Source organism: Plectropomus leopardus, chromosome 6 (genome assembly GCF_026936395.1).
Source record: "Plectropomus leopardus strain MGB_pleo_1.0 chromosome 6, ASM2693639v1, whole genome shotgun sequence".
Classification (NCBI taxonomy): domain Eukaryota; kingdom Metazoa; phylum Chordata; class Actinopteri; order Perciformes; family Serranidae; genus Plectropomus; species Plectropomus leopardus.
Genome location: NC_142181.1, coordinates 36,984,199 through 36,998,118, shown reverse-complemented (window position 1 = coordinate 36,998,118; position 13,920 = coordinate 36,984,199). Strand labels below are relative to the sequence as shown.

The 13,920-nt window shown below is 40.7% G+C and overlaps 1 protein-coding gene across 2 annotated transcripts in view; it reads right to left on the bottom strand.

Moving 5' to 3' along the window:
- bcas3 (BCAS3 microtubule associated cell migration factor) overlaps nt 1–13,920 on the bottom strand; it is a 479,979-nt gene that overhangs the window by 37,194 nt on the left and 428,865 nt on the right. For both annotated transcript variants that reach the window (XM_088079374.1, XM_088079377.1), the window contains one exon: nt 8,600–8,776. In XM_088079374.1, the coding sequence (XP_087935500.1) occupies nt 8,600–8,776 (177 nt within the window). The remainder of the gene's footprint in view (nt 1–8,599; nt 8,777–13,920) is intronic.

The following is a 13,920-nucleotide window of genomic DNA, read 5'->3' as shown; positions in this document are numbered from 1 at the left end:
TATGGATGTGTTGCCTCACAGCGTTAGGTGAGATCAGGACTTAATAAAAAGGCAGCAACCAGCTGCCAGAGGGTAATCAGCAGACACTGAAGAGACAAAGTGCCGAAAACAACAACAACAAAAAATGCAAGTAGGCCTATAGTAAGGTGAACACACTGTATGACTAGAGTGAATCTTTTACTTTCTGCTGTGCTGGTGAGTAACTTAGATTGCTGTGTAGTATACTTTTAATGTATGATCACTTGACTCTACAAGGTGGAAGAGAGGACAGAAGAAGAGGAACTTTGCGTAAGTAATGCCATACATTTTAGATATGTAAAAAAAAGAAACGGACTGCACATGTACACGCTGTGATGTTAAAGTTGTTAAGTTATTTCTGTGTAAAATGTTTTGGACAACTAAATAAATGACAATGAATTTGTGTTATTTTGAAGAAAATTATTTTTCAACACCGCACCACTACACCTAATCTTAGGGTTCCCCCACCCCCAAATCTCACTTTCAACCCCTGAACACATGCAATAGCTGGCTGATGCATGTGCGCAGACACACACGCACACACACATGCACGGTGTACAATAATATAGAATAAACTGCTGGGATTAATCAACACATGCATCCACACTTGTACACACGCGGAGAAAATGCTCTGAACCTTTGGGTGCTGATAAAGCTCTCATAAATATCTGTCTTGAGTCGAGTCACTTGAGTTCAGCATTGAGAGAGCCAGCTGAGTTTAGTGCAGCTCAGACAGTCTGAATATTATTAGTATTATTATTTGGAGTATTACTCACAGTTTCTTTGAGCTGGTTATGGTTGAGCTTGGTGTGTGTGGTCCCCAGCACCCTTAACTCATCAATCAACTAAACCCAACACATCAACTGCTCAGTACAGCAACATGAAAAACAAACAGCACTGTTGGCACCATGAACAAAGGCTATTTAACCTAAAGCGTTCTTTCACTCTGTGAGTGGTGATGACCCTGTGAGTCACAGATTGTTGGCTCATATCAGGAAAATACTGGTGAAAGTCTTATACACGCAGGGAGAGATTTCTGAAAGATATTAATAGCACAGTAGGTTGGCTAAACATAGGATTGAAATTATTTAGACATTTTCAGTCCAACCTAAAATGTATTGAAATTAAAAGCCATGCAAGAACCACAGCAAACACCACTGTCTGCAGTGGCGTCACTTGAGAACGTCGTCTGACAGAACTGGTGGCGTGCACATGAAACTCTGAAGGATGGCGTCAGATAACAATGCTGCCAGTGACAAAGTAATATAAAGTGCTTATAGAGCAGGTGAGTGGGGAGGTAGATGGGTCTGATAACTTGTGACTTTGCTGAAGTTTCCTTCTTGTGTGGATGCAAGGTGTTTTTTTTCTACACCTTACCATGTGCCTCTTTTGCTTAAACCTAACCATCTGTGACTTTGTTACTTATTCCTAACCATCGTCAAAGTCGGCTGTGGTTGCCATGTGCTGTTGTGTAAACATAGGGGCCGTGCTGCTTCATTCCGACATGTGCATTTGTTGACATCAACGTAACAGCATCCTGGAGCGTAAACAACTGACGCAATAGGATACCTAAAACGTCATAAGTAGACGCAGAAGGTCACTGACAGAGCAGCACCATGTGACGAGTTTGGATGAGAACATGTTAGCGAACAACGCTAACCGCTGTCACCGACCTGTCTGACAGAAAACAGGCCAACTTATTGTTGCTCCTCATCCTCTCCTTTACTGCTGCCAGCAAAAATGAAAGTGAAATCCAACCCCAGAGTCACTCTTGTTTTGGAATGAGCTTTGTCCACTTGCCATTTCCTCTCGCCATATTTGAATTTTTCAGCTCTGTGTCCACTATTTTCATGTTTTTACATCTGTTTACTTGCATCCTATCACATCACAATATGCAGTTTTATTTTAGATAGAAGGGTATTTTCATAGCTTTCTCTTGGATACATACTGCTTGCAATTCGGTTGAAAACATTTTACAAAGTTCCGACCTCTTCTGCATGATGTTATCAGTTGGGGCACATGCTCATAAACATCCTGACCACAGCAAATAAAAGTAGAAAATAAGAAAATACAGACAGAGAGCAGATAAATACAATGCAACATACTTCTACTGCGACATAAGTGATGGTCAAGAGAGATTTCTTAAAATTCATGATTTGGCTTAAACTAAGTACATTTCTTACTAAACTTCATTAACATCACATCACGTGTCACATGACATGTCACTAGCATTGCATATTACACATACAAGCACAATACATTATTAAAATAACTTGAAATGATCAACACGTTCTTGGGTGAAAGTCTGAAGTTTGTTTGACCCCTCCACCATCGCTGCTGCATGCCCTATACAGACTTCCTCACTCTTTACACTTCAGCGGTAGCTCGGATCTTCATAAAAAATGTACAGTGCCCCACTAAAGAATGCCTCTGTTCCTTGGTATCTGATGCCAAGGGCCACTGACCAAGCTTTGGTATTTGACAAGTTGGAAGAGCGACAGGGTAGGCGAGTATATGAAAACTGGCTCTGAAATGTCTCTATTCTGTCCATTTATGCAACATATAGAATTGCCGCAGAACAGTTCATTTACATATGGCAGAAAATACCTCCTTAACTCTGCATTTCCAATCTCGAGTGAAGATTTTTTAACTCTTGTAGAGGTTAACGTTGCTCTTAACTAAACTGCAGACAGAAATACCTCAGTGTAATCATGAAGTGTGAAAAAAACCTAGTTTTATCAAAAGTTAATCATATATTCTTATTCTGTGACAATTATTAACATTATGTTTTTGATTTTGTTTTCAATATAAGCATTTTTGGACTTTTAATTAAAAAAACAAAACAGGTCATATCATTTTTGCTATTTGCCCAAAAAAAATCTCCTCTAAACACATGGTGTCTGTTATCTCTTGCTTGGAAAACTTGTCTGATGCACAATACATTACATCTCTGTACGCACTCAATACAAAGGATGTCAAAATAAAAATACCCTTCCACTAAAACAAAAAAACCATATTGTAGTATGACAGGATGCGAGTAAACAGATGTAAAAAGCACCATTGTTCCTCAGCTGAAGTTGCTCTCAGCTGAGACACACCAGGTTGTGTTGAGCAGTAGTCCACTCTCCATATGGCTTTAGTGGAATTTATGTTGGAAAGGCACCAATAAGCCAAATCTAGTTAGCAACATTATATCATTGGAGCCAGATCTAATTTCAGCCCCAGTGTCTTTTAGTCGTCAGTGACTCTCTCACTCTCTTCCCCCTCCTCTTCTTAATGTTCTGTTCTCTCTCTCCCTCCATCCAGCCGTCCATCTCTCTATGTGAGTGTCACCTGCCCTCCAAGCTGGCGACGCTGGGTCTCGGCCTTAGCGTGAGAGCCTCATTACCCTGACTGGAGGCTTTGTTTTCCCTGTGAATCTGTGAGAGAGAGAGTGTGCCCGTGTGTGTGTGTGTGTGTGTGTGTATATGTGTGTGCAGGAGGAGAATGTCAGAGAGACGGTGATTTGTTATATCAGTGAGCATTCCAGCCGAGATCCTTTGAGTAGACACATAGAGAGGGAGAAAAATGTCTTGCTGCTGTGTTTCCATCCAAATCTATTTTTGTAAATATTCTTACAGCCAATTGTTTTTGTAGATAAAAAACAATCTGTGATAAATAGCACAGAAATTACATCAATAATGACACAGACTCAGTTGGAACTATTTGTCTAAAAAAATGAAAAACTTTAAAAGAATTCACTCAACAGTTGCATGGAAACATATGACAGAAATAGATGAGGTAAATGTGCATATAGGTGAGGTAAGAGTGTGTGTGTGTGTGTGTGTGTATGTGTGTGTGTGCGCGCGAGTGTGTGTGTGTGTGTGTGTATTCGTAACCGGCTTCAAGGTTTATGTTAGCAGCTCCACTGTGCTGTGTGTCTGAGCACTGGGGCCACAGCATACAGCAAATGGAGACACTGAGCAAGATACCATCTGCCTCTGCCCATCTAAGTCTCACGCCAACAAACACACACACACACACACACATGCAGAGAGCCTTTAAACACACCATATACAGCTCAATTCACAACGGAAACACTTTAAGTGCACATATAGCAACGATAAATAATTAATTGAATGTCACAACTCAAAAAACTCTGTCTCTCACTTTAACCCAGAGAGGAGCATATCATGTGTGGATCATATGTGGACGGGGTGACATGTCGGCTGTTGCCTGTTTCCAATAGAAAGCCACAGGAAATCAGATCTTCAGAGTCAGGGCCAAGATGTTTTTAACATTATTTGTAAGTCCTCTGTATGAATACCACAATGGAGAAGAACATGAATGAAATGCCTGGTGCTCCACATTACTGTATGCTTCATTTATTCATGTTCTGCTGGAGGTCCTGGGTCTGGAGATGGATGAGGCTCTCATGTTCACAAAGCTTGGATTTGATACAGCTTTTATCAACTGTAATTCTTGCTGGTGATGGGTGGTTTACTCTGATGTGTTCAGATTTCATCTAGAAGTTGACAGTTGAGTTGTGTTTTTTGTTGCATATCAACATGTTCCCTGCCCATACTATAGATACATTGTTCAAATATATATATATATATATATATATATATATATATATATATATATATAGCTTTGAGAGAAATTATTCAAATGAAAAGTGTTGACGGAGAGGTAGGACATCTTGCAAACTAAGTCAAAACAACAGTATCTTCAAACCTGGATACCACAATAGGAAAATGACTAAAAGATGTTTTTTGTTTGTTTGTTTGTTTTTTTAAATTAGGGTGAACCAACCCTTTAAGCTCCTCCTGTCACAGCAGTATTAATAAGAATAAGCTCTTTAACAAACAAGTAATTGAACAAACTGTACCCATTCATCCAACTGACAGTAAAATGGACAACACTGTCCCAACCAGGTCCTGTTTCCACAGAATCCCAACTCCTCAACATCTCCTCCTTACAGCAGACACAGGAATATTTCTTATGTTGCTGCACAGAAGTGCGGTGCTATTAGATTAGCCCGAGAGACTGAAGCCTCTCTGCCTGTATGAATGGATGAAGGAACCAACAAGTCCATCACATTCCCTGCGGACGATGTCTTCAGCACAGCCCACGGCATGTGTGTGTGTGTGTGTGTGTGTCACACATGTATTTTGATGTAATGTGATCAGTAATGAATTTTGTGGGGGTCAGGATGCGATGGGGGGCAAGAACAAGAGGCGACTGACTTCTAGTGTTCGGGAGTCTCCAACATCTAATCTAATGAAGAAACACAGAGGGTGGGGTGGGGGTGCACAGTAAAAAAAGAGTGACGAGAAGTGAGAGACAGACACAGAGAGAGAGAGACAGAGAGAGGGAGGGAGGCTACAAATGAGGTTAAGTCCTAACAGAGAAAGAGGGACTGGACTGGATGTGGCTGGAGATGGTTGGGGGGTGATAGTCGATGCTAAATCCATTAGGGCCTTGTGAACCCCCCCACCATACCCCAACACGCTCCCCACACCACACCCCTGTGACTGCCTCTGTGGAGCACACCCCCCACCACCCCACTCCCACACACACACACACACACACACACACACAGATACACATTTAAATCAAAGGAACTCTTGTTCACTTAAGAGAGGGGGAAGAGAAAGAGAGAGCACTGCCACTTCCTAAACGAGTTAACCATTTGGACTATCAGGGCCAACGGCATGTGCTGCACACACACACACACACACACACACACTCACCCACACACACAAGGATGCATACACACATGTAGACAGGAAGCCTCAAAGTAAAGCAAGGCATGTGCGGATATATCAAAACCTACACATGCACACACACACACACACACACACACACACACACACACACACACACACACACACATGCACACACACACAACCACAACATCTTACTCGTAGTGAGCTAATCCATCACTGGGCCTTGACCTGGCAGCACTGTCTAGTGCTGTGTAATGCCACAGTGAGGAAGTCAGGTGGCCTAACACAACACTTAGCTGCATGGGACATATTTATAATGGGCTATATATGGAATGAAAACAAAAACAGATCAGACTGTCAATGATGTGTTTTTTGCGTGGAAGAGACACACAAGATCTACCCGTACTACCAACACATTCTCATCCCAAGTCATCACACATTGCTGCTTTGTCAGTGGACTTCCACATCTACATATTATGCTCTAGGTATCCACCTGCATCTACCATGGATGTTCCAGGATGCCACAACCAACACTGGGACATCAACAGAAGCACATGGGAATAGGAATAGGCTACAAAGGCACGTGTGGTTAGGTTTTGGCAAAAGAAGCATGTGGTTAGGTTTAGGGGGAAAACAAGCAAACATCATGGTTTGGCTCTATAATCATAAAGGAAGTGAACACCGGGCTCCTGGGTGAAAGTCTCGGGTTTGTTGGACCCATTCACTTTGCCTCCCACCTGCCCTTTAAGGATCCTTGTGCTATTCATTTTACATCGTTACCAGCAGCATTTCAACCCAATGCCGTTCAGCGGCACTTCATATGGCTACAACTGGTTCCGTCCAGCCGTGTTACTAACTCATGCTGCCTGTCCACGTATCATATGGTTCATGCCAGGTGCTGTCTGCCCGACTGGTGGTGCATCATTACACCACGAAAGGTTCGGTCGGGATTTGTTACAAACTGATGCTACCTGGCAGCATAACATACCACAGTGAAAGATGGCTTTTGGCATCGGTATCTTATATCGCAAGGACTTTGGAATGAGAGCAGGCTGAAACTACATGTAAAAGTGTCGCAGGTGCATAAAGCATCTTCTAAAAATATTTTATTTTCAAGTTGCACAAATGTATGTTAAGCCATATCCTCAGGACATGACTTCAATATGCAACATTTTTATGAAAGTTAATATGTTGCAAATATGAGAACTTGTCAAACATATTCCTGAACTTGTTTAGATAATGTTGAGTTTTTCACTTCACTCAATGAAAACTTGTTGAAATTATCACCTAGTAAATATTCATCTTTGTTCTGAATGTAAATCATATTCACAAATGTGTAGATTGATATAAAAAAGAAATAGAATGATAGCTGCAAAATTGTAATCCATTAATTGCTCATCTTTATTATGTTTTTTTTTTTCTTTACTTGGGTCTGGTTTCAAATACAACCGTGACTCAGAGATTAAAACTGTAACTGGTCACTGCAACTTCACAAATGTGCCCTTTCACCTCATAAATTGTCAGATCTGCACACTTTGACTTGCCAAAAATGTGTTGCATAACTTGTAGCTGTGGAAGTGAGAAAGCACACATGGTACATGAATTAGTTGGTTAGCCGGTGCTGGTGCACCCTTCCAACTGCTAGGAAACCACTTTATCCAGGAGGAGAGCGAGTGGCAGTTTGGACCTTCAGTTAGCGGCTATAGCAACTCAAATTCTGACACTGCAAACCAAAGCAACAGAATCGGGATCCTTACCCAGCATTGGGGTTCGCACCGGCTGATTTCAAGCTGCTGCAGCCACGAAGTGAAGTAGAGGGACAGAGGGTTTTTTTCCCTAGGATGGCCTGCCTCGCTCTACTTTTGATAAGCTTACCCTGACATTCTTACCCTAAACCTAACCAATCTCATTTCTCTTGCCTAATCCTAACGAATGCAACTAAAGAAAGCAACAAGCAATTACCAATCAGAGGGAGAACAGTGCGGGACATGCCTTTGCCATCCTAGGAAAAAATAAATTGACCAGGTGGAAGATAGGGTGTGTTAGCTGGCTTATTTTTGTCTAATCGGTGGTCTCATAAGCAGTAAATTCCTCAAATGTGTAGTGTCCGATATTGCTATTTTCCAAGCTACTGTAGCTGTCATATTTCACTGAGACTACAGGAGTACAGTTTCCATTTGGAAACAGCTTCCCATGTTTACATCATGGGGGTGTGGTTTCATTTGAAGTAGGTTTGAGAGGCTGTATATGTGAACAGTGGAACAATGGAGAGCTTCGTCTTCTAATTTCTGATTGGTAAGAAAAGTAAAGATTTGAACATTCAAGTCAAGATTTTTGTTCTACAAGTTTTCACATCAAGTCTACAAGCTGTCACATTTTTCCACATCCTTATCTTTTTTCATACTCACAGGCATTTAATAGGCTCTACAGAATTCCTTCAAGTATGATTTCAGCTGTAGAAATGTCCTTAGCAAGAAGAATATGCCAAAATATAGTTGAGGTACTCTCATCAGGGACTATGACAGATAGTTATTCTTATGGATGTACAAAGTGAAAATGTATCAAGAGCAGTCTGTGAGGACAGGTGAAACTGGGGATCCTTTATCTAGTCTGTTATCTTTATTGTTGCACTTATTGTTTTAGACTGGATGGATTAAAATCTAACTGAGGAGTGCTGTCACTGTGCAAACATCCCTCTAATCAGTGATCTCAGTTATGAGAAATCCCTCAATGACAGACTAAATGTTAAAAATCTTTTTGAAATGCTTCCTCCAACCATTAGGAAAAAATGAAAGTTTTCTGAAAGTGGGCATATGTTCATGTGAAGTGAATGTGTAGATGCATTTGCGTGTTGTCCATTCTCTCCTGACCTGTGGCTGATCCAACTATATCCCTTGAGGGGGACTCAGACATGGCATCGGCCAGTCTCTCGCGAAGGCCTTCATCACTGGCATCTGCTGAGCCAACATTGTGCCGTGGCACGCCAAAGCTCTCTGGCCAGCTACCACAGACTTCCAGCAGGGTCACGCCACGCCCATCAAACGCACCTGCATGCAAAACACAAACACAAAGTTAAGCATCTTGATTACTTGTTAGACTAAGGGGTGTGGCAGTATTTGCAGTCGTAATAACTGTCCAGCAATACACTGACTGGAAGGATGAGGATGAGAGCAGATTCAGGCATTTGGACCAAGTCAGACATGTGAAGTCTAATCCATTTCAGACAATTTTTGCCAAATTTGGGTGCAAGCAGTTTTAATTTCCATGATGATATGAGCTTAATGCAACTTTGGGTCGAAACCAATTTTGGAAGGTGACTAAGTACGTAACATCTATATGATATCATTATCATTTTATTTAAACTCATTTCATTGATTTCTACTCCACTGCATCTCATAGGAAAATACTGTAGTTACTTTTCATATTACAATTTCTTTATCCATTTCCTGTCTAGTGAAGACCATATATCTTCAGATATGTTGATTTTGAATGCTTGTGATAAAGGATGAAGTGTTCTTTTATGTATTGAAAAAAAATCCCTCCTTCTTAACTGAATAACTACTGTATAAAACTCCTCTTGGATCAGTTGGAAAATTCATTGTTACCAAGCAGAAAGCAGGGCTGTTTTTTCTGGCTTTGGCAGATATGTGTTTCTCACAGGACAGCCACGCTACAAACATATGACAATCTTTATAATACGATTCATAGCGGAAGATTAAACTACCCAACAGGACATACAGGAGTCAAATTGAGCCCAACTGTAAACATCTACAGGAGTAAAGTGCAACATTAACATTAATGCAGTAATATTAACCCCAAAATATCATATTTTTGGTCAAACACTGACAGGGCATGTGTCTTTTTTTCTGCATAAGCACTTACTGAATACATTTTCCTAGTATATGTAAAATATTTAGAAACCTAAACACTCAAGACAGGCCAACAAAAATGTAAAAAGATGAATAAGATGGGGTCAATCTGAAATTAAACCCAAAGAATTTATTTTTTACTTTCTACTTTATCTATTTATTTACCCTTAACCAGGCTGGTCCCAGATTAAGAATCTCTTTTCTAAGGGAGACCTGGCCGAGACAGTCAGCAGTAAAACACAAAGTTGCAGACAGAGACACAAAGAGAGACAAAAGACAGTTCACAAAGGCTAAAATTAGCATTAAAAGAGAACTATCTATGAGTCGAAAGAGAACTTTCTGAGAGTCAGTTGTACAACCAGACAGGCTAAAAACATCCACATCCTATAGAATCTGCTTCTAAGTCTTTCATTAGATTTAAAAACTTTTAACAACACCAGCTCCTTGAGTTTCAAGTCATTCTGTAACAAATTCGAGGCTGAGTGTGCAGAATACACAGAAGCCCTTTTCCCAATTTGTGTCCGAGCGGTTGGGACAGAGATCCTGAGAACACAATGAATACTGTCCGCTACTTCTCTGCGTGATAAAAACACAGAGGTAGTGTGGCAGCAGACCAAGAATTGCTGTATATATAGAGTATCAATGTAAGAGCCTACAGGTCACCAGAACAGGTCATCTTTCCTGAGAGTACTACTCACAACGGAGGGTCACAGCTTTATAATTTGTAATGGACCTCAAGGACACATGGTGAGCTGTATCAACCTTATGGAGACACTGAGCAGAGGAGAGCATGTACAAAAGATCACCATAATCCAACACAGGTCAAAAAGTTGAAGCCACAAGATGCTTTTTTTTACCCTAAAAGAAAAATACTACTTGTTTCGGGAAAAAAAAAAAAAAAGTTCTAGCCTCAGCTTACGTTCTTGTTATGACTGTAGCAACCGTCATAGACCAGATGACTGATAACAGAATACTGACCTGTGGGTACAGATTTTTTTAAGTAAGTTGAACTTAATTCAACACATGGTGAGTGTTACTTTTATTTTTGATTAGTGTGTATGTTACTGGCTGTATACAGTACTTGCCTTACTTAGAAGTGTGCATGAACAGTCATGGGAGTTGTTGAGCTATATTAAATAATTGAATAATTAAACTGACTTATGAACTGGTTAGGACTGTTCTTTTTCAGTATTTAATGTATCGCCAAACATTTCTACCACAATGTTAATGAATTACACACCAGTTCCACTGGGGTCCAGCAGATCTCTCTCTCTCTCTCTCTCTCTCTCACACACACACACACACACGCGCACACACACACACACACACACACACACACACACACACACAACAAATAACTCGTAAGCACAACACAATCATCATGCCTGTCAAACTAAATCCACACAGAGCTACACTGCACCTTAATCTTTTCTCCCTTCTGTCTGCCGTAATTTCTACAATCAGAGAGATCTTGTGCTTTGGAGCCAGAGAGTCTGCAACCTGTTTCTCTCTCTCTCTCTCTCTCTCTCTCTCTCTCTCTCTCTCTCTCTGTGTGTGGGTGTGTGTGTGTGTGTGTGTGTGTGTGTGCGTGAGAGAAAGAGAGAGAGAGACCAGCCAGCCAGCCAGCCAGCCAGGCAGGCAGTCAAGGAGGCATGCAGACACTAAAACAACTGGTTTATTTTATTATTATGTCCATTTGACTCGGTCACTGTGCCTGCCAGCACTGAGAGGTGATAGAGGCTGAAAGAGATGATTTAACAGTGATGTCAGTAAAATGCTCCTGTGACTCAGCATGCTAAAAAAGGATAATACAAACGAATGACCTCATCATCATAATCCTCGTAATCATCAGATCAATTCTGCATAACGGCATCGCTCTTCTAACAGACAGTGTAGCACACTGTCTTCATGATATCATTTTGATGCTAAGTGGGGAAACCTGCACAGGTGCTGAATCAGATCTTAGAGCAACATGAAATTATAAAGTCAGTGGCATCTTGTATGGCGGTCACCAGTGTGTGAATGTATGTGTAAATAGCTGAATGTGACATGGAGTTTTAAAGCGCTTTGAGTGGATAGAAGACTATAGAGGCAGGTCCACATATCATTTACCACTCAGTACACAGGTGGAACTAAGCCTTGCCAAGCACAAAGACACAGGCGGAACTGCTGGCCTAACTGCTGGCCTAGCTCCTTCTAATATAACAAATATTACTTTCAATCTGCTTTACATGTTTGGCCATGGTCATGTAAAACAAGCTATTGTGGTTTCAGCAGTCCTCAAGCTGTTTCTTGACAAACAGCCAGTGAGTGCATGCGGCCTCTTACACGTCCTGTCTTCCCAGTGGGGTTGCCCAGTCAAGACAGTTGGTTAAAAAATCCATAAAACAAAAGGTTAGCTAGGTTGCTGATGTGTTCATTGAGTATTCCTGACAGCCTCTGCTGTAGAAGGAGGAGCTGCACAGAGATCCTGGCCAATGATTAAGTAGATATTCATCACATGGTACCACTAATCCTGTGACTGCCTTTCGTGCCTCCAAAAACTACAGACTTTAGTTGCCTTAAACAAGATACAGCACGTAAATAAGAAAGATTTGGAGTTGTTGAAAGCTGTATTTATATGCTAAACTGGGCTAAACACGTTTGGCAACTATTTCTGTAGGCGACCTGCAAGGCAAATTTATATTAGTATTCACAGATAACTACAACTGACTCCAACAAGCATCCCCAAAAACATTTGATAACTGCTCTAATAAGCAACTCCCTGCTACGTCAAAAAACAGATAGTTGACTTTTTATTGCTCATACTGTAACTAGCTTGTTACAGTAGAGCTTGTTAAGCCTCTGGCCACATCCCGATCAGTGATCTCACAGTCCCTGTTCTGCCTCTAGCTGCAGATGTTATTTGTTGTCATTAACTGTGGTGTGGCCAGAAATGCACCATGTTTTAAAGGTTTGAACTCTGCAGAGCATCTCTTGGGTTTACCCTTGAAATTGAGTTAAAAATTTTAATAATTTCAAGATAATGAAGTCTGCAGCATTCAGGCAGGTATCACTCACTGCCATGTAGGGTCTTCAACAGGTGAATCTGCCTCGCCAAACTCTAGTAAGGTTGAAACTACCTTTAGAACCTTGAATGCAAAAGATACTTATTTCACCATCCACGCTTATCCTTTACAGGGTAACAGGGGGCTGGAGTTGATCCCAACCAACATTGGGCGAGAGTTGGGAGACACCCTGAACATGTCTCTGATTGATCACACAAGTTAATTTCCTCATTCACACAGCTGATTTAGATAAATATAATGTTCACATTATTCTTGATGTGTACCAACTTTCCAACCTTGTAAATTGTTGGTTTTTAAAACCTTAAATTTAGGCTTGTGACCTGTGAATTAGCAAAGTCACTTCCTGTGCTGAGTTTACACAAATACAAAAGTTTAAGACTTCTGCAGCACCAGATCAGAAAAATCTGTCCTACATTTGTTGCAGTCAATTGTTGCACAAAGTGGTGCATGTTTTAATAATCACAGTATTGTATGGTAATTAAATTTTAAAAAAAAAAACCAAAAAAAAAAACAATTCTCCAACGAGTGATCAGGTGTTATCTCAATAACAGGACTCATAGTGACAACTAACCTAACATTACATTCATTGCCTTAATTAACAAGTTATTAAGTGTTTGGCCTTTAAACCTACATGATAAATGCTAACAGCATTGTGTTGATGGATTCACATTGTCATCTCATGCACTGAGTAACATTAAAAGTAAATGTCCACCGTAAAAGTTGCCAGCAGGTAGTCCAGTGAATGACATTATTTTTTCTCAGTCTCCAGCTGCTGCTAGAGGCTGCAAACATCCTTTCATTTTATACTTACAGTTTACTAATGTATGAAAAACTTGTCACAGTATGAACAGTGGTTAAAGCAGCCACAGCTCAGCCCTGAACACAGTGTTGATTCTCTACTGACCAGTCAACAGACTGCAGTGTTGTTAGCTCCACATTTTAGTATCAGATTTGTGTGCTTGCAGCCAAATCAGAGGGGGGACCAAAAATGGGGACGGTTTCAAAGGTACAAAAGGTACCATCCACAACTTTCTACAATGGAAACACAAAAAAATGTGTACTGAACTGAACTGAAGCGACCTGCTAGTAGAAACGCCCCATTTGTGAGCATGCTGGCATTACAGAAAACCTGGATGGACATAGATTGAACCGTTAAATGTGAAGGTAGGGGCAACAAGACAAGACGAATAGCTTAAATTATTCTGTTTCTGGATTAGCTAAAACATCAGATATATACGGAATCATTTATTCATT